Here is a 26,260-nt window from a genome sequence, read left to right on the forward strand (position 1 = left end):
GAGCCTCCCATTGATCTTTTATTCATGAGTAAACTATTCTAGTCCCTTCCTTTATAAGACGGTTTACAGCATAGATCGATGTTCAACCCTCTTCGCGTCTGACAGATTTAACCATCCACTGCCACAGAGGACTCCTCTCCAGCTGCGGTTCTTGGACTAAGGAGCATAAATGAGCACCTTAGAACTCTGCAAAATTCATCTCGTAATATCCCATGCCCTATAAGTATCATTTGGTTCTACATGACCTATTCATTAGCAATTATTAGCCTACATTCATGTTCGCATGTTCTGTTTCTGAAAAGGGGCTTCAAATCCATTGACACTTCATAAATCATTATGAATGATCAATATGAACATCCACGATGCGTGATTTAATGAAAGACAATCTGTCGGTCTGGCATGTCTAGACTAAAGGCTTTGCTATACTTCTAATTTGCAGTCAAAATGGAAAGTTTGGGACCAAATCAAGCACCGCATTTGTCTTCGATGGCTGCAGTGTGCAGGGTCCTTAGCCGAACTCGTCCGTGTCCCACAAGCCCTCCCATAGTCCACTTCCAGTTATTGGTCAGCAATATGCAACGTGAATGATTGCATTTCCACACGACTCACCTCATTAAACCAACCGCCCGCAAGTCGCTGTGACTATCTCTAACCCTCATTGAAATTATATTTCGGGCTTTAGTCCTAAGGCTTGTCAGTTGTAGCAAAGATGAAGATGGGCAAGATATATGCCCCCCGCCACCCCCCATGTACAGGCCCTGTATCAATACAGTCCATTTTGTTCAAAGATAAGTGTATTTCCTATTTATTTTATTATTGTAAAGATTATAAAGCTCGGATAAGACAATTACAGATTTGATTAATACAGGATTCAATCAATTTGAATTAAATAAAAAATATATGACCATATGTAAAATGACCAAAATATAACCCAAAACCCCAACAAGCCCATTTAATAAATATTGAAATAATCGGAATATACATACAAATTTCTTCAGTAGATTGGTCCATGTTCCCAAAACAAATCAAATTAGATTCTTACCATGAGGGCACCAACATGGAGTAACCCATTTGCCCAAGAATGAAATTAGGATGTAAATATCCTAGTCAAATAAACAAATAATGCTCGTGAATATCTAAAGAAAAATATGCATATATCGTTGGAAGAATGCAACTCAAAGTGCAGTATCGTCAGATTATAGAGCAAAAGGATACAAAGAATGAACCTGTCTAATTTAACTAATCTAAAACATAATGATTATGAGATTGCATAGACTTCTGGTGCACATATTTTTGTGTCATCATACTTCTATGTTATTTTTTATCAAAACGTCAGCGATAAAATTCCAACGCAGGGTTCCTGTACAGATACATGTACGCGTCGCAGAACAGACGCTTGGCCACTCCCTTCATGTCCCGAGGCACCTGATTGGCCAGCTCCGCAGGGGGCATGTCCAGGTACTCTCCCACCTCGGGACAGGCCTCGATCACGGGGATGTTATATCCATCCAGCCCCCCTAGAGCACGGGACACAGAATGATATCCATTGTGAAGTACAACTGTTTATATTTACACATACTATAAAACTTTTACTATGCATATTAACATTATTATGCTTGTATTATGTATGTATTAGGGTCCTGTTTTTGTTTAAAATATAAACAATCGTGCTGCGTTTTAAGATATTTTTTAATCTGTTCCAAGGAATTCCTTTTTTAGCTTTTTCTGTGCAAAGATATTAAGCGGTGGCTTATTGTGAATCAGATAAGATAATTATAAATGAAACACCTGCTTAAAAAAAAGGTGAAAAACGACAATCAAATGCATAACAATTAGTTAAGTAGGACTGCGTGCGCAGCGCACCTTCCCTGTCCGCCATGCTGTCGAAGAAGATCCAGTCCCGGCTCTTTGGTCCGTGCTTGACGAAGGACACGTAGTGGCTGGTCTCGATGCAGAGCACAGCAAACAGCTCCATCTTCTCCGGGGGAACGCGAAGGGACTCTTGGAAACCCTCTGGAAGCAGCAGCTTGCTGAGGCGGTGAGCCTGGCGCTCGGAGGGGGAGTGGACCTACATGTGGGGGGGGAGACATGGGAGTCAGGTGATGGACCGCCCCAGGGAGCCCCCCCCCCCCCCCTCACACAAACCTGGACCACATGGGCTGTTATTGCCCTGTGTAATATGTTTCAGGGGCATTTGTGATCACTCCAGGGCAATTTTATCATGTGTGTGGAAATAAAAATAAAAATAGTTGCATGACAGAACGATAGTCGGTTACTCAAATGAAAAAAAATAGAGTTTTACTACCAACATGTGTGCTGTTAATTATCCAACACAAGCCATTTCAAAATCAACCCGTTTGTGACATCATAAGTGGGACTGTTAGTCTTGGAACCAGACAAACCTGCAGGCTCATGTTTTATTTTGCTCTGGCATAGGCGTCTGGCCCCAGCCCCGTTCAGACCAAGTTCCAGCAGACCTGGACCGGGTCTGGCCAATCACAACCGTTTATCTAATACGGGGCGTGTTTGATACAATGAAAAATATGATGGCATAGGAGCGTCATATGGGCGCGCTGCTGAGCGGCATTTTCATAAACAAACAAGATCGCTGCCTCTGATGTATCGCACATTTCGTTGCTCTTAGTGGCTGTAGGAGCATCCAATTGCATCCAGAGGCATTTTGCTGTGGGCCCGTTGATAAAGCCCCTTGGGAACCGAAAATTAACTGAGCAAATTGGTCTGGCGATGCCTGGCTAAGGGAGTGAACCTACCTGTGCAGAACAGGTCTCGCAGAAGACCTTGAATCCTGTTTGGCTGAAGACGGGGTCTTTAAAGCATTCTGTACACTCTATTAGGGCTATTTGTCCACAGAGAATGCAGTATTGAGGACCTGAGAGAGACGCACACAGACACACACAGTTATGGTACCTCATTGGATTTGGCTAGTCCTAATTAGTATGCTCATGAATGTGCAGAGACCTTCGGTGAGGAGGTCAGTGACGTCCAGCTCCAGAGACGGAATGATTTTATCAAACATCTTGAACTTCTTCCCAAAGCGAGGCATCTGGAGGATGAGACAGGAGGGTGCCTGGAGATGGACCCCGTATTCATTAATCTCATGCAGATACACCACCACAGACTACTCACACAGCCTTGATATCAGCAAATAATAACACGATACTGCCACCTATTGGAATAAAGTGGTAACATATCTGTAAAGGGAGGAATTCCATGGAGATGTCCTTTTTCATTGTAACATAAGCTATTGAATAATGTCTGTAATCTAATTAAAATCATCGTAATAACCGTCATTTTATTTAAATAATATATTTGATAGGGGAACTATTGTGTCATCCTCAAGCATGTATGCCCCAATAAATTATACTTAAATTCCAAAGCATTTGACAAAGAGTGAAACAAACATAACCTAAACCTTTACATTGCCTGATGCCAGACGCCTACCTCCGCAAGTTTGAGTCCGTTGCTGTGGAAGGAGTGCTCCAGCAGCTGCTGGATGGTGGGCAGAACCAGGCTGTGGTTCTGGTCCAGAAAGATCTGGTAGCAGTAGCTCTCCTGCACCTTTCCAGCTGTGGAGCTGCGGAACAGGAACAGGCCACAGAGGTACCGTCAAGCGCGTATATTCTACAAATATAATGTTGAATGAAAGATGGAAAAATGTTTTATTCGTAAAAAACTAGCTGCTTATACTATGCCTTTTAACAATGTCCATGGTACTGTGGTTCTCTAATGGGAAAACCTGATTTCTAGACACGGTACCATGCGGTACATATCAACCGTGATGGTTGAGAGATACCGGTCTTATCTTGCCCATTACTTTTGCCTTAGTGATTTAGATTTGATGTACCGTTCTAGTAGCACAACTGTACTCTTCACTCGCTGGTGGGTGCCTATAAACCTAAATATTCTTACAGCTCATATCTTGTTGAGTTTTCCGAAGCTGTCCTGCTTTAATTCATTATAGAAATTGTATCTTGCTTTGCATCTGAGTGTCTTTCCCTGCTTTGTAAGAAGGTTCCGAAAAAAAATCTAATACAAAAGATTTGTAACTACAGTTTCAGAAGTGGCTCCAACGCCATAATGTGCTGCATGATGATGGTCAGAAACTCTTCCGGATCTGGAAGACACATACCACACAGTTACAGACTGACACTGAGTTAAGACATACCACACAGTTACAGACTAACACTGAGTGAAGACATACCACACAGTTACAGAATGACACTGAGTGAAGACACACCACAAAGTTACAGACTGACACTGAGTTAAGACATACCACAAAGTTACAGACTGACACTGAGTTAAGACATACCACAAAGTTAAAGACTGACATGTGAATACATACCACACTAACAAACTGAGGATATTAAAACCCACACACAGACCACACTAAACCAATGGAGGCCATCACAACAAACATAATGGAGTATAAGCCAAGAAGAGCGATAACATCTCGTGTTCAAGCAGTGTGTGTAGTCTCCGTTCGGCTTACCTTTCTCATGAGTGGTGAAGGTATGGCTGTAACCATGGTTTAAGAGCTGTTGCCGTAGTTTCATGATGTGTCTCCCTTCCACAAAACCCTTACTGCAGAGTCACAGCAACAGAAAGTACTTCCAAGTTAAAGGTACAAATAAATAGTGCATACAAATGCATACCTAAAACATGCTTGTTTGCTGCAACTTTCAGAAACTTGTGTTCAGCACTTACATATAAATGTACAATATCGACTGTGTGCTATACAGGAGTTCCAAGCCTAAGTTGATTTGTTCTTCACGAATGAATTAAGAGCCAAAAGACAAAATGGTGGTCGTCATTTGGCGCTCCCACTCACCTGCGGAGAGGGTTGACGATGTCGCATAGCAGGGTGTTCTGGATCTCTTTGTCTTCTGGTTTCAGCGTCTTAAACAGCAGGGAGTCCAGCACAGAGGTGCAAGAGAACAAACTAGACAGAGGGGAAGAACAGAGGGAGCCGGTATTACCAAGTCACACTCAAGTACTGAAGAAAATGTTTTGTCAGTAATCCAAAGGGTCTTCAAGATTCAGATGCCATTAATAAATAATAATGGTAAGAAAAATAATACATTAGACTTATATAGCGCTTTTCTAAATACTTAAGAAACTTTACAGAGTGAACACAAAATAAAATCAATCAATCATTAACAGAGCAGAGTAAAGACATCTTGCTCTAGGTCGGATACCTAGAGATTAGGCACTAGACATTGTGATTCAAACCCAGTACTTTTTGGGATAGACAATACACTATCCGGTCTCATATGCCGTTGTCATACTACTTTGAATGCATGTATGACAGGACATTCGAGAATTTTTCTTGGTTTTGGTGCAGACATTTAACATCAGACTCGATAAAAAAAGACTTGATAGTTAACCAACAATAAGTATCGACCCACAGATCTGGGCAAACACAGGAAAACCATTATCTCATATGCTGTTATAAACGCCATCATCCCCCAGACCTGAAGAGGGCAGCATCCATGTAGCAGGAGTTACAGTGGCCCTGGATGCCCTTCATCCGACCAATCAGAATCCGGTCCACCTGGTCTGTCTGGATATGCTCAACGGTTTCACAGGGGCCTTCGTGCCTTTTGTCCTCGTCTTCTAAGGATTAGACCAAACATTCACATCCCTTAATTCAATCACAATAAAGAGTTAAGATACACAATACAGCATACAATGCTGACTTTTTCAATTTCAGTGATTTTCCTCATGATTTTCCTGATGATGCCAACAGGCATATGTTGTAGTAGCACTGACCAGATCCTTTCCAACTTGAACCACAGTGTGCTTTAATATACGTACTGTACCTTTTAAAGAAACATATAAGGAACTACAAATGCATACTTGTAAAAAAAAAGTATTTTAAATTACGATGGCATTCAGAATTGCTATCATGCTAGCAAGTTATACAATGCTACCTTCATCGTCGGCTTTCTTAATTCATGCAGACTTTACACAAAGAAGATACCCAAAATGGACGCTTAAATGTACACCAAGAAAGCGAGACACAAGCTATAATCGTATCCGCTCTTGATCCTGACCGTGTTTCTGGTGGGCAAACGTAATGCCGGGCTTGGCCGACGATGGAATGGAAAAGCGCGTGTCTGGCCGGCAGGATTCCAGCTTAACGAACAAGGCTTTCTTCGGTGGACAGCTGAAGTAGCGCTTCCCTTTAAACGTGCCGTCGCTCGTGCCACGCGGTTCCTCCTACAGGAGGGAGTGAGCAACAGTTTCATGGTAAGAAGGAACAGCGGGCTGGAAGGAGGGTGGCTAGATGTTATCTATAAACACTTTCAACTTTTTCTGTCTTCTTAAATTCCTAAATAGCTTTATATATGAATTAAAAAACAAAAACAATATCAACTTAGCCCTTTCCCCTTTCCCAGACTCTACGGCCAGAAGAGAAAGTCCAGACTGATTCAGAGATGGTTTTGGTGAGGCTTACCAGCTCCAGACCACACATGGTATCTTTTCGGTCAGGCACCACACCAATCCAGCGGATCACCCCATAGCCGACGCATTCAGCCAAGTTGAACTCAATCAGGGAGTCCACACCGAGAACCGTTTCAGAATATGTCTGTGGTTCCACCGAGGCCGCGCTGGCACCCAGGAACAAATTGGGCTCTGGTAGTCAGGGAAGCATAGATTTGGAAACAACAGAGGCTTCTTTGGCATCTCACTGGATTATTAGACACTTGCATCCACTAATGTATGGTTTCTCTATTGGAGATATACTTGCATGAAATGTCTAGGTCGCCAATGTTTACATTTATTTTTGCATCTACATTTCTACCTTTCTAATTGTGTGCATAGATATTTTCTGTATATTTTCTTACATTTCATTCTTTTCAAAATAGTCTAATCAATTCATGATTTTCATTACCTTCCTGTACTTTTTGCTGCGACAACCAAATTATCATCGGATTAATAAAGTACATCTTATATTTTTCTTATACGGAAAAACTCAAACCTTTGTGTTCTGTGGTCACCACCCTGGTAACAAAATTAATTGGAACAGTGATCGTTCTATTATCCTGTTAAGACAGAGAAACAGAAACCTCTTATGGAGATTATTGCGATACAGAAAACAAGGGACTGTGGCAGAGGTAAAGAAAGTTGTTTCTAGAAGTCAATGCAAATGAAATGGTGTATAGAAATTGAAAATCAAACACTGACTACTGACTATAAACAAATGCACAATAGATAGAGAATTATATTTAAAAGAATCCTTTCCAACAGAAAATAAGAATTACAAATAAAATATTTAGTAATGACATACTGTGGTAATGTTGACCATCTTCTCTCCATCCTGGTCCCCCACTCCCATTACTAGCCATAACGCCTGGCTTTCATCATCAACACAGCGGACAGTCTCTCCTTTGGTTATTTGGTTGGACTGTTTCTGGGAGGAGGCCTGCTGGGCTGAAAGTGTAAGGGAAGTAGGCACTTTAGGTCAGATTTTGGAGAATGGCACTAAGAGGCCAACAGAGGTTTCTCTGGCATCTCACTGGATTATTAGAAAATTGTGTCTAAAAATGAATGGTTTTCCCTTTGGAGAGACTTGCATGCAATGACGAGGTCGCTAATGTTTACATTTATTTTTGCATCTACATTTCTAAAACTCTTATTGTGGCTATAGATATTTTCTGTATATTTTCATATATTTCCTTAATTTCAAAATATTAAAATCAATTCATGATTCTCATTACCTTCCTGTACTTTTTGCTGTGACAACCAAATTATCATCGGGTTAATAAAGTACATCTCATCTTTTTCTTACATAGAAAAACTCAAACCTTTGTGTTCTGTGGTCACCACCCTGGTAACAAAATTCATTGGAACAGTGATCGTTCTATTATCCTGTAAAGACAGAGAAACAGAAACTGCTTATGGAGAACATCGCGATATAGAAAACAAGGGGCTGTTGCAGTGGTAAAGTGAGTCCTTTCTAGAAGTCTGAAAGGAAATGCAAATGAAACGGTGTAAAGAAATTGAAAATCAAACTCTGACTACTCTAAATAAATGCACAATAGATACAATATAGAGAATTATATTAAAAACAATCCTTTCCAACTGAAAAAAAGAATAGAAAATAAAATGTTTAGCAATGACGTACTGTGGTAATATTGACCATCAGCTCGCCACCTTGGTCCACCACTCCCATTACTAGCCATAACGCCTGGCTTTCATCATCAACGCAGTGAACAGTATCTCCTTTGGTTATTTGGTTGGACTGTTTCTGGGAGGAGGCCTGCTGGGTTGACAGTGTAAGGGAACTAGGCACTATAGGTTGGATTTTGGAGAATGGCACGAAGAAGCCATTGTTATGATCACATTGGAAGAAGGGCTTTGACGTGATCCCACCATACAGCCCTTTTCCTTTGTCGTTTCCCTGCAAAGAAAGAGGAACACGACGATAAAGCCACTGCTCCATCTGGGCATCTGGATTAATGTACAGTGATGTGTTAACAGCGAACACCTTTTATTTTCTTAACACAACTGCAGTGAGCAGTTATTGCAGGTTATGCTTATTTTTATTGAATACAAAATCTTGAGTGTGTTTGCATTCTCTTGGTAGTAAAGGAGTCATACCTGCAATTCAATACCAAAAAATGTTCCTGATATGGTATTAGGCTTAGGATATGTGTATTCTGTGAACGGTCCAATGTAACGAATGATTCCTTGAAGGTCCTGTTTGTATCCTATGACAGTGACTCGAGTATCTATAGTGAGGCCCACAGCTGATTTCAGCGCTGTCTTCTCTTGAAACCATTTCAGTCTGGTGTCGTTCCCGTCTAAGGCATAAAGCAATTCAGCCTCTTTCGTACTCAAAAGAACCATGTCACTGATCAATACTACTTCTTCCCTATTGGAGCCCATGCTGGTCACAAGTATTGTGGTTCTCTTTTGATTGATGTAATCCGATTCATATCTGTTATTTGAGATATGGCATAAGCTGCCCGGTTGGACATGTTTGAAATTAATTGTCTTCGTTAGGATGAAGAATTTAACATCGCTCTTCGTTGATTCCATGCTGTAAGAAAGGTGAATAACGTGTAAATAAAGCAATGAAGTTCCCAAACGATAGGCCTATAGGCTACAAGCATGGCAACAGTCGAGACAATGCAACATAATTCAACAGATATAATGCATACAATAATCGAAACATTTATGATTTATGTGCGGTAACAACTTAGGCCTACCTTATTTTAGTTGTTAGGCTGTTTCTTCGGCAACCGAAACCTTGGTTGGTAAAAGTTGTTTCACGGTTTTACTTCCCCTTTCATTTTGACAAGATTACCAACCTACCTCATGTCGTCATGAATGCGACAGTAACTTGTAAAAGATCCAGCTAACTCGTATAACTACCTGGTGTATAATAATACTAAATATAGTAATACATTGTTTTTATATTGCGTTTTTCTAAATACTCACGAACACTACAGATAAATACATAAAATACAAGAGTATACAAACGAATATAAATAAAACTGCAAACTACCTGGCGTGAATCGTTCTTTTGTGCACTTTTAACTTCCTCCCCACAGCTGATTAATTTTGGTATATTCAGTGTTTTATCTGACACTAGGCTTACGGAACAAAAACAAATATATTTGCGTAGGGACACACCCACTCAATGACGTTCCACCCGAATCATAACATTGATTGGTCGGTGGTTCAAAGTAAACATTCAACGTCATTCACGATGGTCGACGGCGAGGGATCTGTCGCTCCTCAATGACGACTCGGAAAGACGTCAACATGGAAGAGAGAGAAGCGTTGAAAAGGCAGATAGATATTCTTCAAAGTAAGTTGCTTTTATTGTCGATTTCTATTTCTCGTGCAGTCCCCTGTTAACTTAGTCAGTCGTACTTCTTTTATTTTAGCTGTCATTTGAATTTGCCTAACACAGTACTCCTTGGTCTAAAATAGGTTGCTAATCATAAGCTGTCAATTACAATAGCTTGCGTTAGGTGCTAGTAAACCAAAGGCAACGTCCTCTGAGAGTTGCTGATTAATTTAGCAAGGAAATGTATCTATACATATATACTTTTGTTTTTGTATGGCAATCAAAGTAGCCTTCGCTTTTCTTTAGATCTCATCAACGACCACAAGCGTGTCCATGGCAACAACCCTCCTGCTCCAGTTCACTCTGTGGATCCAGCGGGAATGGTGGCGAACCACGGCAGTGGTCGTGGCTCATCACATGTTGAGGGAAACCTGCAGTCTCGTGCGAATTGGAGAAAGAAGTACTCTCTTAATAAGAAAGGACAGACTTCCACCGGACAGGGGTGCTCTTCCTCTGCCTCTTCCCTATCTTCATCACTGTGTCTGATGGTAGGCCCAGATCCAAGCACAAGACTTAAAGGGGCCAATGCGTTGCTGGGTGTTAAATGTTCCACAGAGAAACGGGATAAGAACCCCACCACTACCAGCAGAATAGCTAAAGCCGAACCTTTAGTCCACACCGCAGCAAGAGCATCCTTAGACCAAGGGAAAAATGCCTCTGGTTCTTCAAAAGTACTTTCCACTGTCCAGAAGTTCCAGACAAAGTCTTGCCCGGCAACTGAAACTAGTGTGAAGAAGCGGGCTGCAATCATGTCAGTGGCAGCCCCTTCTAATTTTGCCCCCTCATCGTTCTCCGCACAGCCCGGTGGACCTCACCCTCCTCCCCTCACCGCCAGCACTCAGCCCAGCCGGGCCCTTGCTGCCCAGGCTGCCCAGGCTCCGGTCAAAAGGTCAAAGTTCACTTGGGTGAAGACGCTGGATGTGGGTCCCGAGCAGAGTGGGCCCCTGCCTCTATCCACGGTCAAACACGCGGTCTCTGTCCCCTCTTCGGTCTCAAACACTGGGACTCCCAGTAGAGGCCCACCCACAGCAAGCGTGAAGAGAGCCCCATCCAAGAAGCAGACACCCAAGCCAAGTCTGACAGCAGGAGGCCACAGGACCTCAAAGTACACATGGGTCTCCTCCTCCTCATCAGCCCCGGGCCAAACTAGGCTGATCCGGAAGGCTGTCTCTCCCAAAGCCCTGGTGCTCTCCAAGAAAGCTGTGGTTAAGGGAGAGGGCCCAAGGAAGAGTCCTGGGGCGAGAACCAGGAAAGCAGCAGGGGCATCGGGGCCTGGGGCCGGCACCCCAACCAGTCGTTACCGCTGGAAGGCCGCCGGCAGGAGTCCCACTGGGGCCACGGGGGCCCGACGTGCGACCGTCTTCCAGTGGACCTCGGAAAAATGCCCCAGAGTGGTTAGAGGGGGAGTAGGATCAGGATCGCCTGGTTTCCCTTCGTCCCAGTCAACTCCCTCCTCATCCTCTTCTTCATCGGCAGAGGGATTCAAGCTACGCAGCAGGATGAAGATTATCCGCAAGTCCCCTGGCAGGTGGGCATTAAAAGAGTTGATATTCCATGTTACACCTGCACCTATTAAAAAAAAGATAGGCTAGTCAGTGGTAAGGGGGTTTGACTCCCAGCTATAGGTTCTGAGATAATCCTCAGATCTCTAACTACAGGCATCCTTGAGCAAGATGCCCTATCCATACCTGCTCATTAATGACATGTAACTAAACCTTAAGATAAAGTGTCTGCTCATTTGTTAGGATTAGATACATTTCTCAGTATTTTGGGATGGGACTAAAACATGGGAGATGTCATTGATCAAGGTTCGAAATATCAGGGGTACTTTAAGGGCGCCACACACTTGGTTCATGGAAACCACTATAGACTTGGACCAATGTAGGTACGACAATACAAGTTAGGATTACTTGCATCTATATCATTTAATCTATATTGCTTTTAGCTATAATGTTAGTTGTGTTTAGTTATTGAATGAATACTTACAAATTACATGACAATACAAATACGAGGTCACAGATTAAAATACATATAAGCATCGATTCCAATGTTTCCACAACCCAGAGGAGTACCTTTTATCACTCTGTTTAGTATCAGTGAGTGCAATTATTAGTTTGTTTTTTGATTCTAGAAGTCGACACATAAATTTGTACATAAAATTCCTTAACACAGCATGAAAGGTGGGGACATTACTAGTCACAAACAAAGAGCTAGCACTTGTCCATCTTGGAAGCTTAAGGAGGATCCTAAACGCATCATTATACGCTACCTGTAGTTTCTTCAATTTTGCTGTTCTATATTTACACCAGAGCTGAGCTGTGTAAAATGGAGTACAGTAGGCTCTGAAAAGACTTACTTTAACATCTTAACATCTTATTGTTTGACTTTTATTTTTAATCAATATCCAGCATTATCTTTTGATTTCAAACAGGCATCCAAATTGAAATTATCCCTCTAACCTCCTCTTTGTGGTTTGGGTGCACATGTCGAGGAAATATTATATCTTGTCAATAGGGGGCAGCAGAACATTACTCAAGTCAATGGTTAAATATGGTTTATTTATTTCTTTATTTGACATTTGTAGCACATACATCAGAACACACATGTAAGTTGACTTGCATAAAAATTGAAGTGTTATTCTGTCTATATACATGACATAATGGAAACATTAAAATCCTTAACATAAAGAAAATTTAAGATAAAATGCATCATGAAATGTCTATAGATCATCATCATAAGTTGCCTTCTCCCTCGACCGCAGGACACCCCAAGTGGGGTCCCGACCCCAAGGTTGGGAAACAATGCTCATAAAAAATACACCTATATATAACACCTATTGTATATACGGGCCTTTAACCAGTAGGTTTTAAATGCGTATATCCCTCATAGTTTACAAATCCTTCTTGTTTTAATACATTGCTCTTTTATCACACGATAAAAAGCATTGTTCTATCGATCTAATCTGTGATTATCTATTTTTCCCTCCTGTGCCACCCAGCGGGGCAGGCGGTGTGTCCGAGAGGCGAACCAGTCCCCCGGCTGGCGTCTGGAGCAGCAGGACCCCCGTGCGGGGACGGGCTCCTCCAGCCGCCAGGAGCCCCCTGGCCGCCAGGAAGGGACTGCCCAAGGAGCTGGTGTCCTTCGGGAGACACAAACTGCGTCGCCTCTCGCCGGGCTCCCACAGAAAAGGTAGAAGGTTCGGCGATGACCGATTTGATTTCCTGTTTTCTCTCCGGTTTAGTTTATACCAGTGCACTGCCCGTTCAAAATGTGCCTGTTTGCAACGGGGACGATTGCCTGGGCCTCCTGTATTGCTCTGTGCCGTTTCCTGGGTCTTCATCAATGAAAAAAGATATATAACAATTATTATTATAACATGATATACATACCCGAAAAGTTATATTTTTTCCATCAATGCATTGGGACCTCTTTCGCCAAGTCAACCGACGGCATCACGTACAGCCCTGTAGTTGAGACTGCTGTGCATCTGTTTTTCATCATTTTACACATAGCAGAAAAATACACATAGCAGTGTTTTTCGCCTTTATCACTCATTGCCATGACTGATTATTCTAATGAGCACCCAAACAAACACTCCTTGATGGAAAACGACATCACATGGTACAGTGCAACCCGACCCATCTCCCCTCCCCCTTACTTCCCCTGTTTCATCTGCTCGCTGCCGTTTCCAGTGGACCCTGGGCGGCGGCGGCGGCAGCAGCAGCAGCAGCAGCCGCTGTGTGTGTGTATGTATGCGCATGAGATGTGAATGTGTGTGTGCGCGAGAGTGTCTCAGAGGGTCGTTTTGTGGCTGGCTGTCAGGGGGAGGTGGTACAGGCGGGTGGGGGAGGAGAGGGTTAATTGATTGCCCAATCCAGCCGTGATGGTGAACAAGTGCCGATAGTGGTTAATTTGCAGGGGAGGGGAGGGCGGCAGGGTGGGCTGGCGCTATCAAGCCGTGGCACCGCTCCTTCCGCCGCCAGATAAAAACAACAGCTAATGCATAATTATCCTCTTGCAAATTGGATTGTTTTAACGAACTGTAGAATATAGGCCTTACCCGATGGAAAGCAATCACTGTTGTTCTCTCCTCTCTCTCTCTCCATCGCCCCTCATCCCCTCCCCCCCCCCCCCGGGGTCATTCTGTGTTCCTAGCCCATCTCTCTCTCTCTCTCTCTCTCTCTCTCTCTCTCTCTCTCTCTCTCTCTCTCTCTCTCTCTCGCTCTCTCGCTCTCTCGCTCTCTCTCTCTCTCTCTCTCTCTCTCTCTCTCTCTCTCTCTCTCTCTCGTCCACCCAGGGTGTAATCTCCTCCCAGTCAATGGAGTCAGAAGACATTAGCGAAGCCATCACTGTTAGCATGAGGCTTTTATTTTCTCCAATGCGCCCCGTGTCTATCCGCCTGTCTGCACCACACTCGCACTTACCTTCTCCATTTATTTAACACACACACACACAAACACAAAGTCTCTCAAGTTTGTTGTAAGTGTGCTACCCCTGACTAGAACTGTTCTTCATAGGTTTTCTTATGAAACATATAATGTTTGATAACCCAAAATACGAGGTTAAGGGTTTCTGATCTAGTTCTCCAGCGCTACAATCGTAAAGGTTCCTGGTTAAATGTCGAAATGGGCTTTGAGTACACCTCTAGCACCCTAAAGAAACGGACACAGATTCACATCAACCTGCAGGTAGACACCTAGTGTGTGGGAGTGTAGCAAGTGGCCGGTAGGCAGACATGATATCACATCAGTCAAAGATGAAAAGAAATGCCATTCTGACCTTATCTCATTTTGTTGCTTTATTTCCAAACACAAATTGAGGGTGCGATGCATCATACAAGAGTGTGATTGGAGAGTGGATCAGCATCAGGATTCTTTTTTTTGTTGCATTCTTTAATGATTTCGTTTCATGAGCTCACCCTGCTTAACACGCGTGCACAATCATTTCATTTAAAGTGAGGAGCTGAGAAGGGTCTATGGTTCAGGTAGAAGAGTAAAGGAGGGGGTGGAGGAGTTAGAGGAGGGGGTTTGGGGTGAGGAGGAGAGGATGCAGATCCAGTGGGGAGGTAGAGGTGAAGGAGGAGGCGGAGTTGTGGAGTGAGAGGGGAGGTGGATGTCTGTAGTGAGACTGGAAGGGGAATGAGAGGGGAGAAGGAGGAGTGAGGGTGAGGAGGAAACCTGGACTGAGAGGTGGACAGAGAGGGGAGGGCAGGAGGTGTTAAAGGGAGGTGGAGGTTACTGAGAAGGGGAGCAGAGGAGGAGTAAAGGGAAGGAGAGGGGGACTGAGAGGGAGAACGAAAGGGGAGGTGGAGTGATAGGGAGTAGTGACTGAGAGGGGGGGAGAGGTGGACTGAGAGGGGAGGAGAGGTGGATAGGGAGGGGAGGAGAGTTGGACTGAGAGGAGAGGTGGAGAGGGAGGGGCGAGGTGAATTGGGAGAGGCAGACTAAGAGGGGAGGAGAGGTGGATGGGGGGGGGGGGGGGTGAATTGGGTGAGGGGGACTCGGAGGGGAGGAGAGGTGGACTAGGAGGGGGGAGAGGTGAACTGGAAGAGGAGGAGCGGGCGGCGGCGGCAGCAGCGGCACTAGCCGGGAGCTAGTGGCTGGCCACTGATAACAGACACTAATAAAGAGCAAATTGAATTACTAATGATGGGAAGCAGTGTCCTATAGATGAGCCCGTTAAAATCCAACCTTATGCCATCTTTCTCTCTCTCTCTCTCTCTCTCTCTTACACACACACACACACACACACACACACACACACACACACACACACACACACACACACACACACACACACACACACACACACACACACACACACACACACACACACACAGCAGAGTTAAAGCCACACATGCATGATAATACACTCGCAAACAATTTCTCCTTATTCCCTGCTTAACGACCGGCCTTTCTCTCCCCCCATCTTCCCGTCTCTTTCTGTCCCCCCTCTCTCTCTAGCCATCCCCGCCCCCCTCCCTCCCTCCAGTCCAGTCATTTAGGTGCTTAGTTATCTGCGGTTTAATTTAAAGAGGGCATAAACATAAGTGAGCAGTTAGGGCCGTAATGAATCGAGAAGTGTGTGTGTGTGTGTGTGTGTGTGTGTGTGTGTGTGTGTGTGTGTGTGTGTGTGTGTGTGTGTGTGTGTGTGTGTGTGTGTGTGTGTGTGTGTGCGTGTTCGTGTGTGTGTTGGCACTGGGAGACAGCCGTAGAGCCCAGATAACCTAATAAAGCGGATAAACGCCAGGCAGGGGCGAGCGAGGCGCGGAGGAGTGCTGAGCTGAGCTCCTTTAGGGCCTACATCTCTCTCTAGGTCTCCCTTTATCTCTTTCTAGGTCTCTTTTTATCTCTCTCTAGGTCTCTTTCTCTCCCTTGCCCCTCTTTATCATTCACTTTTTCCCCCTCCCTCTTTCTCTGTCCCTTCTTTATATCTTACTCATTCTCTCGCTCTTGCTTTCTTCATCCATCTCTCTATCTCTTTCTTTATGGTCTCTCTCGTTATGTCTGTCATGCTCTCTCTATTTATTTCCCCCTTTCTTCCTTTCTCTATTTCTTCCCGTCTTGGTAGCTCTCTTTTTCCGTCTCTTTACAGAGCTCTATCTCTCTCTCTCTTTTGCCCTCTCCAGCTCTCTTGCTATATTACTATTATTTTTTCTTCATAGTGTGTTTTCTTTATCTCGCTCTGCCCCCCTAAGCTTTCTCTCTCTATACTCCCTCTCTCTCTGCACCCCTCTTTATTCTATCTCACTCTATCTTCCTCTCTTTCAGTTCCATATCTCTTCCTGTGTGTATTCTTTTTATTTTCGATTTATTTCTCTGATTATTTATCTATACTGCTTTCTCTTTCTCTTTGTCATCTTTATAAGTTTCGCTCTTTTTTCCCTTTCTCTTTTGCTTTGTCTCTGTCACTCTGTCACTCTCACTCTCATCCTAATGGTCTTTAAGGATAGGCAGCTGCTGGGTCTCAATGTGTACATGGACTGCAGGGGGGGAGTGGTCGCATCTCAATGTTTACAAGAGCTGGACTTTTTATTGGTGGATTTGTTGTCAGTTGGTCCACTGCTCTGTTTACCTTAATCTTCCCAGGATCCATTTCTCACACACACACACACACATACAAATACAAACACACACACACACACACACACACACACACACACACACACACACACACACACACACACACACACACACACACACACACACACACACACACACACACACACACACACACACACACACCCCTTTCAAGGCCAGATTTGTTTGTTGCATTGGTATACAACCCCTCCTCTCTCCCTCCTCTTCTTTTGGCAGCATTAGTTAACCTTCCCCTACTACACACACACACACACACACACACACACACACACACCTATCCCACCCCCTTGGTGGATCTGTTACCGTTGAGGCGATGAGTCTTAAATCACTGTGTCAACCATCACCGACCACAGTCCATACTCTTCCATAAACGCTACAATAGCCAAACAAGCACACGACGCTAGGCGTGGAAGGGGGATCATTGTGGACGGCATTCTCCCGGAGCACAGGGTTCAGCCGCAGAACAGCGACCCGGGACCAGAGCAGCGAGGTGGGGATGAGGGGATCTAGTTTCGGGGCTTTGCGTGGCAGATGCTTGGCAACCTAACCGCTCGGATTCCCTGTCTCCATTTAAATGGCAATAAATCTCACGGCCCCCCGGACCAGCCCTGCTAAGTCTGAAAGGATATCTGCTGCTATATAAGTTTAAAATAACTAATTAAAAGAAAAGTATTTATATGTTGCACCATTCCTGTGGTTTTAGTGCGGCATAGGGCAATCTCGAGAGGAAGTTAATGAGGGAGATTACAAATAGTTAAATTTTATTGGAAACTATTTATTTTAGGTTTGAAATGTCACCATTGCAAGGCTCACTCTCGTCTTCCTTCAATCAAATTATACTTTTTATAAAAATAAGTGTGAGATGGAAATATCATGGAAAATATCAGCACTGGAATAGAAAGCCTAAACATTTCAATTTAAACACTTGTAAGGACGCACAGTGAAGAGATTTCAAACCTTCCTTGGTGTAAGATTAAATATCATATGGACACATTTGAAAATACATCAACGCAAAGGTGGTCACAAACGCATCCTTCTCATACAGACAGTCTTGTCTGTATTTATTCTGAACTAAATCAATTTAGTGTCTGAAATATTGATGGATCATATTCAATGTGTATTTTGGGAAAGGCCTCCTATATTTTTTGACCCTATTCAGTGGAAACGTAATGGATTTATTCGCGCTTGTTCAAAAGTGAGTCAGTATTAGCTTTGTGTGTGGATAAAAAAATCAATTCATCATCAATTCTTGCTAATTAAACTAAGCTAACTAGTGTTGGTTGAAGAAAGATTGAGAGTCCATTGTGGGTGTATGTTTGTCCTATGTCTATGATTCGTCCCTCAGCGGAGCTTAAGCCCGGGGCATCTTGCAGAACACGACCGGGGACCTTTTGGAACGCCCAGGCCCAGTTTGACCTCGCTGGGCGCCGGTCTGCACTGAGTTTACTAACTGGTTCACAGGGGGTCCAGTTTCTATCACTGTTTATTCAACCCCTACAGCCTTGACCTCTCCTCATCTCCTTGTCTCCTTTTATCCCCTCTGTTTCCTCTTAGCCCCTCTCCTCTCCTCTGCTTACTTCTCCTCCTCTCTCTATTTATATCCTCTGTCTCTTCTCTCCTAATCTTCTCCTCCACTCTCTCCTGTTGTCCTCTGTCTCTTCTCTCCTCATGTTTTCATCCTCACTTCTCGAATCTTGTCTCTTCTCTACTCATCCTCTCCTCCTCCTCTCCTTATCCCCTATACCCTCTCCCCTTTCCGCTTCTCTTCTCTTCTCTCCCTTCTCCCACCCTCTTCTCTCCTCCTCTCCTCCCCTCTCTTCTTTGCTCCTTCCATTTAGTTTCTCTTGACCTGTCATGTTCCCTCTACCTCCTTTCCTCTCTTCTCTTTTTCTTCTCTCTCTATGTTCTCCTTTCACTTTCCTTTCACTAGTCAACTGCACTCTACTAAACTCTAATCGGCTATTCTCTACTGTATTCTGCTCTACTCTTACCTACTGTACTCTCTACTCTGCTCCTCTACTCTAAAACACCCTACCTTAAGCATCTGATACTTTCTACTGTACTCTACCCAACTGTTCTCTAATCTACCCCACTCTACTCATCTAATCTACTCTACTCTCCTGTAATTTGGTGTTTTCTTTCCTATGCCAGTATACAAACATCCATTTCATGGGGAGCGTGGATCTTAAATCATTCTACTATTTCCTTGGCTGCCGTAGTGCACAGCTGACGTTGCTCATGTTCATGGCCTGCGTCACCCGCCCCTCTTCCGCGTTTGAACACTTATCTTTCTGCATACCTTTTATTGGCCGCAAATTACTATAATAGTTGTGTGGGTGTGTGTGTGTGTGTGTGTGCCGGATGGCTTTCGTGTGCGCACCACATGTATTTGTGTGCATGTCACTGCTGTCAGCTGCTCTCCTAAATGCCGCTTTACAAATGTCTCTGCACGCACGCACGCACACACGCACGCACACACACACACACACACACACACACACACACACACACACACACACACACACACACACACACACACACACACACACACACACACACACACACACACACACACACACACACATTCTGCTCATTCCTCTGCACTTTCTCAGGCCCTCTGTGTCTAACAGGTGGACTACTGTTTTCTCTTTCTCCTGCTGTCTTCTCCTTCTCACTCTCAAACTCTCCCCCCCCCCCTTCTCACTTTCTCTCTCTCTCTCTCAATCTGTCGTCACTCTCCTGCTCTCTGTCACTGTATCTGACCTCATCTCTGTCTTTTCCCCCCATATATCTTAAGTTAAATAGAGTTAAGTTTGAATCTTTTTAAACAATATAAACCCATGGGAACATGATTCTAAATACTTCACATTGGCTTGGACTCCCTCGTTGATCAAAATAAAAAAAGGCATTGATTTGGTATTGCATGTAAGAGATTTCTTTTCTCTTGCCACAATACATTCTGTCAACTTGTTTAAAAGGACAAATCCGCCTACATCAGCTAAGTTTACACTCGCCAGAACCGGATCAGGGTTCTGTTTATAGTGAAGCCTCCCAGGAGGAAGACATCATGTCTTTTTTTTTCTCTCAAAGCCCAATCAGCGCTGCCCTCTTAATTAGTGCAGAGGGACCCCTCTTTCATCCCCTAACGCTCTTCAAACTGTCAGGGTGCCTTAATTACACTTCTGACAGACAAGACCAGTGTGTGAGGGGGTTTGAGGTGGGGGTTATCTCTGACCACCCATGTCTACCGTGAGCACCGTACCACAGCCGATGTTGACTTCAGAGAGACTTGATTATGTACTGTACCCTTACTGGTTCATGTTTTATTCTGTTGATTGCATGTTTAGCTCCAGTTTTGTGCTTTATGTTGATTACAATGAAGTGTGTGTGTGTGTGTGTGTGTGTGTGTGTGTGTGTGTGTGTGTGTGTGTGTGTGTGTGTGTGTGTGTGTGTGTGTGTGTGTGTGTGTGTGTGTGTGTGTGTGTGTGTGTGTGTGTGTGTGTGCACGCAGGCCTCTGTGTGTGTGTGTGTGTGTGTGTGTGTGTGTGTGTGTGTGTGTGCACACGCAGGCCACTGTGTCTGTGTGTGTGCACACGCAGGCTACTGTGTGTGTGTGTGCGCGCTAACACGCAGGCCACTGTGTGTGTGTGTTTGCATGCGCAGTCCTGTGTGTGTGTGTTGGTGTGTGAGGGGGGGGGGGGGGGGGGGGGGGGGGGGGGGGGGGGGGGGGGGGGGTTGAGTGTTTAGGTGGGTGTGGTGCCTGCATGTGTGTGTGCGTGTGCCCTGAGCTCCCCGAGAGCAGTTGAAGGGCAGGTGTTGAAACGTGTAATCAATACTATTGGTTCCAGAAAGCTGATCCTGGAATGGCTGCGACCCTGTTCCCAGTTAAGGGGGTAAATGTTTTCTTGCTATCCATAGGAGTGATCCATGTGCCAGGCGGGCTGAATAAATCAGTTGGCTAACAGGATGCGCCCCCGACCCACTAATTATTGGAGCATACATGGCAGGGCAGGCAGGTGTCAAGTAGGGGTTACTGGCCTAGCCATGGACTGCGCCATATAAAGACTAGACCAGACGACCTAGCAACCACGGCCCAAGCCAAAAAACGTATTTTAAAACGTGTGACCTTATTTCAGATCAGGCGCTTATTTTATTTGAGTAGCTCCGTTTGTAATTAATGGTGAGGGACAAAATGGCCAAAAAGCAAAATAAAGACTCACTGGGAAGTCTGATATTAGAATGTATAACTCAGACTGTGTGTGTGTGTGTGTGTGTGCGTGTGCGTGTTGGTGAAGGGACAGTCAGGGCGGCCATTATTACAAACAGTGCTATAAATCTGTTCTCCTGTCAGGGAGAGAGCATGCTTGCACCTATCCTGTAACCAACATACAAACACATGTGGACGCATGCCATGCACGTAAAGGCACACACACACCCACGCGCGCACGCACACGCTCACACACACGCGCACGCACACACACACACTCTCTGACGTGTTATGGTAATAATGCCAGGGGCTGGAGTCTTGCGTGGGAAGTTGAGCACGTTGTCAGGGGAGTGCGAGGTATGTTAATTATTAGGCATCCCCCCACACCCACACATGCAGGGGCACATGTCAGAGTTCCTCAGGGATTGGGTGACCGAGTGATGGGCCAGGAGGGAGGGGCTTGGCGGGGAGCATGGCGTGGACGGTAACCCGAGGTTGCTGGACAGCAGCGGTGACGTCAGAGAAGTTTTATACTGCTATTATCTTCAATTTCCAGGCAGTATTTAAGTTTATTTATAAATAAATACACATATATATATATATATATATATATATATATAAAATTATATACTTTTTTTTTTTTTAAATATTGTTTATATAGTATTTATCTCAATCTTTGTCTGTAATAACAAATTAATAAGACCCAAACATGGTTTACAACCATTTAAAAAGGAACCTTGATATGCCATGCCACCTATAATCTCTTTTAAGTTTTGGGTGAGTGAGACAATTGCAGGAATCTTTGGATTCATTGTATGGTATATAACAGTATACGTCATAAAGCTGAATAAAACAACAGATATTTTGGTTGTTATAATTGTAATGGCTGTACCAATGTCGTATATCTGATATATATCCACAGCCGCTAATAACTGTGTGTCTCCTGTTGGCATAGTAAGAATGAGGGAATTCCTCTGATTGGCAGATGGGCTGCAGGTCTTGGTTGTGGGGTGAAGGAGCCAATCACAGGCCAGGACCTGTGAGGCCATCCGACCACAACAGGCATATTGGGTCAACACTCAGGTTTTCTGAATATCAGAGCAATGAATCCCTCGTCTGCCACTCCTGCTCAGCTCCTCAAGGTCTGCTCTGTTGTCCTGCAGTCTTCTTCCTCACCCCCTAGATCTTGGTTCCAGCTCTGGGTGTCTCCAGGGAAACTTGACCCTCTAATCTGGGGGGGGGGGTCAACTTTCCATTTCAGTCCCCGGGACACCCGACCCCCACCCCCTCCAGGTCTATTCTTGTCCCGGAGAAGCTATTCATCAAGGACCCCATTACCACTTCCCCTTAACCCCTTGTCTCACACGCACGCACACACGCACGCGCACGATCACGCACACATACGCACAAACATACACGCACAGCCACACATACACATACGTGTGTGTCTGCAGACACACGCACTTATTCAGACATTTGTCTCCATCAGAACAAACGCACTCACACCCAAAACCTTCACCAGCTCGAGCGTTCGGCTGATTCCCTGAACCCCTGCTGGTGAATTTCTACTAGTGTGCTGGGTATGGTAGGCTGAAAGGTCAGAGTTTAGTGGAGTGATTAACCTACCATCAGCCCTCCACATAGCTAGTTAACTTTAATGTTTTCTTTAGGGTCTTGGGGGGCCCCTCACTTTGAGGCTGGCATGACTGGCATCCCACAGTCCCCGGTAGTCATCCATTATTCACCCCCAACCCTTCAACTCTCACTATCTCTGTTCCGTCTGTGTGAGACCAGGCAGGCAGGCAGACAGGCAGGCAGGCAGGCAGACAGGCAGGCAGACAGGCAGACAGGCAGGCAGGCAGACAGATGGACAGACAGACAGACCTCCCAGTAGAGAGAGAACAACAGACATATGGACAGACCTCCCAATAGGGGAGGTGACAGAAGGACAGCCGCCACAAGAGGAAGAGGCTAGACAGACAGACAGACAGACAGACAGACAGACAGACAGACAGACAGACAGACAGGGAGGGGACAGACAGGTGTAAATGTGATGATTGAATGATTGAGAGCTGTTGTCAGTATCTCTTACATGTTTCATTCGCTCTTGCTCTCTCTCTCTCTCGCTCTTGCTCTCTCTCCTACTCCCTCCTTCTCTCTCTCCCTCGATCTCTCCGTCGCTTTTAACGGCCTATTTCTCTGCATTGCTCGGCTCAATATCTTTTCACTGTAACTACAGCTTTGCGCACACACACACACACACACACACACACACACACACACACACACACACACACACAGAAATATGTTATGAATGTATGTAAATACACACGTACACATTGACACTTTGGTTTGTGTGTCTGTGATTAGTGTGGTGTTGCTTGGTATGTATATGTGTGTACATGTTAAGCAATATATGGTTGTTGTTGTGTTAGTCTGTAAGCTTGGTTTTGTTAGGGACTTTAAGATAACCACTAATTCCAGCAGGCCTGTATTGATTAGCCATGCTAGAGGGGTGGGGTGGTGGGGGGGGGTATTTTACAGCTCCATAATCCCCCTTCACACACACACACACACACACACACACACACACACACACACACACACACACACACACACACACACACACACACACACACACACACACACACACACACACACACACACACACACACCGTCAAGGGTCTCTCTCTGGCTAAATAATTAATGATTAACTTATTTAATTAGTGAGATTCGCTCTGAACACAGGCAGAGTTATTGAGTACTCAAATTGTAGTGAAATTGAACTGAAGTGTGTGTGTGTGTGTGTGTGTGTGTGTGTGTGTGTGTGTGTGTGTGTGTGTGTGTGTGTGTGTGTGTGTGTGTGTGTGTGTGTGTGTGTGTGTGTGTGTGTGTGTGTGTGCAGAGTTGCAATGGAGTGTTGAACACATCTATGGCTTTATTTACATGGTCTGTGTGTGTGTGTTCCCTGTTTGCATATGATTGTGTGCGTGTGCTTGTGGGTGTTTTGTGTGCGTGTGCACACGTGCATGTCTGATTACCCTGCTCCCCCGAATAGCAGACTAAACATAGTGATTGTTATATCAAGTGTCTCCTCAGCTAGCACCTTAGCATACTTGCTCTCGTCGTACAATACGCTATGGCGTGGATCTCTGGGGCTGGTCCATTTTGTCAGCTGTGTGGCCCAGCATATTATTGTTATTATTATGTTATGGTGGAGTTGGCAGGGAAACCGGTTGTTTGTTGCCAGTGGCTTGTGTGCCAGCCTGTGTCAGGCCGTCGCGAGGCCTTCTACTGTACCAGCTGGGCTGGCTGGTGGCAATATTATTAATACCCTGGTAGAGCCTGCCAGTGGCCTGATGATGGATGTGTTCATCGTCCCTGACGTGTTCACAGTTTAAAAGCGACACTGCGCTCATCACATTACCAAACCGCTGCCTCGGTACTGGAAGGCCCCGATGCCACCCAAAATGCATTTCACTTCATCGCGGCTACATCGCTCTGCGGCCGGTAGATGCAGACTTTCTGCACCGTGGTTATCCATTCTTGACCAGTTCTATGTTTTTATAGATAAAGATAAAGATAGATATATCTATATAGATATAGATATACACATAGACATAGACGGATGGATATAGACGGATAGATATAGACAGGTAGATAGATAGATATTAGAGATGTAGATATATAATCACAAACAAATGTCATACGTTTCAGATAATAATCTCAATTGTCTAACTGTATATAGAGTACCATGCTGTTTACCATTTAATGAGTTAGCGGACTCTTTTATCCAACACAACTTGCAGTGGAATCTGAGCCATGTCATTGAGGAGCAGGTAGGGGTTTACTGGAGACGCTTTCAGCATTTTGATGGACTGTTAACATCCTGGTTTACCCAGGCCTCCGGTGACCCTAGCACCCACTCCCACCCTCCCTCCCCCCTCCCTCCCAACACTCCCTGGCACCATGGGTAGTGCAGGAAGGCTCAGCGTATGGTGGAGGGGGGGTTTCGCTTGCACGTGAAGAACCTCGACCAGAAAACGTAGAATAAGGCGCGTCACTATTAATACACACCCTACACTGGGTCAGGGTGTTCTGCCAGGCCTAGATTACGAACATGCACCCCACACCACCCCTGTTTCACTTGGAGTGCTGCCCATTGCCTGCAGTAGCAGTGATGAGCTATAGAGGGGGCTGTTGCATGTTTGTGTGTGGTGCTTGTTAAAATGTGTGGTGAACTTTACTGTCCTTGTGTAAATCTGGAATTATGTGTAGATGACCATGAACACATCCAACATCAAAGTATAAAAATAAAATCACTTGTCTACAATCTGAGGATTGTTCCCATAGTCCCAGCTTGTTAATGCATAGTGCCTTAACCAGCAGTGCTAGTGACATCACCCACGTTGAGCAATTTCAACATATATGTTCATTTAATTTACAATGGTCCATTAAAGCAGGTGCATTTAACATCTACTTTAAAATACAATGAGTCTCTGATTGGTTTCTTTACGTGTGGGTGTAAAATGATGGTAAAATTGAATAACCAACATGACATCTGTTCAAGAGGTAGATATGGCATGTTAGAATAGTGGGTAGGGTGTTCAAGGCTCAAAGATTCTGGGTTCAATTCCCTATGCCCGCAGCCTAACTAGAAAGCATCTTTGGTCAGCATGTGTAATCCTTATCTGCTCCTTAATGACATTTATCTGAATTCACTATTCGGATATTGGTGTCTGCTACAGTAATAATTAGTAAGAGTAAGTAGCTGCTAATGTTGCGCAACTTTGACTTGCTAACAGACAGACGGCAATCTCATGGCCAACATACACGCAGACATAAACACACAAACACGCTCATGCAGTAGATGCACACAGTGACACACACAGACCTGTGGCTCAGGAGAAAGAGCGGGTTGGCTGGTAACCGGAAGGTTGCTAGTTTGATCCCCGGCTCCTGCTAGCTGAGTGTCGAGTTGTCCCTGAGCAAGATACCTAACCCCAACTGCTCCCGACGAGCTGGCTGTCGCCTTGCATGGTTGAAGCCGCCCTCGGTGTGAGAATGTGT

General features: G+C 44.7%; 2 protein-coding genes across 5 annotated transcripts in view; one reads left to right on the forward strand and one right to left on the reverse strand.

Moving 5' to 3' along the window:
* Positions 1–789: 789 nt before the first annotated feature.
* Positions 790–9,606, reverse strand: cyldl (cylindromatosis (turban tumor syndrome), like). Of its 4 annotated transcripts, XM_030372004.1 has the most exons (18): positions 9,536–9,606; positions 9,237–9,276; positions 8,626–9,067; positions 8,150–8,425; positions 7,830–7,893; positions 7,313–7,455; positions 7,004–7,067; positions 6,479–6,657; positions 6,075–6,240; positions 5,493–5,634; positions 4,850–4,960; positions 4,511–4,602; positions 4,072–4,135; positions 3,463–3,595; positions 2,980–3,088; positions 2,772–2,890; positions 1,864–2,068; positions 790–1,517 (listed from the first exon to the last, which is right to left on the reverse strand). In XM_030372004.1, exons 3-18 carry the CDS (start codon positions 9,064–9,066, stop codon positions 1,333–1,335), a joined length of 2,493 nt encoding a protein of 830 aa, XP_030227864.1. In that variant the 5' UTR covers position 9,067; positions 9,237–9,276; positions 9,536–9,606; the 3' UTR covers positions 790–1,332. The 4 variants fall into 4 exon arrangements, with proteins under 4 accessions (XP_030227864.1, XP_030227865.1, XP_030227863.1 ...); XM_030372005.1 differs by having other exon boundaries at positions 5,493–5,631; positions 9,237–9,592; XM_030372003.1 differs by having other exon boundaries at positions 9,237–9,592.
* Positions 9,607–9,728: 122 nt separating this feature from the next.
* The window catches only part of zc3h3 (zinc finger CCCH-type containing 3), a 53,012-nt gene continuing 36,480 nt past the window's right edge, over positions 9,729–26,260 (forward strand). The window contains exons 1-3 of the mRNA XM_030372002.1: positions 9,729–9,841; positions 10,130–11,411; positions 12,882–13,072. Coding sequence (XP_030227862.1) covers positions 9,772–9,841; positions 10,130–11,411; positions 12,882–13,072 — 1,543 coding nt within the window. The 5' untranslated portion in view covers positions 9,729–9,771. The remainder of the gene's footprint in view (positions 9,842–10,129; positions 11,412–12,881; positions 13,073–26,260) is intronic.

Source organism: Gadus morhua, chromosome 12, assembly GCF_902167405.1.
Source record: "Gadus morhua chromosome 12, gadMor3.0, whole genome shotgun sequence".
NCBI lineage: Eukaryota > Metazoa > Chordata > Actinopteri > Gadiformes > Gadidae > Gadus > Gadus morhua.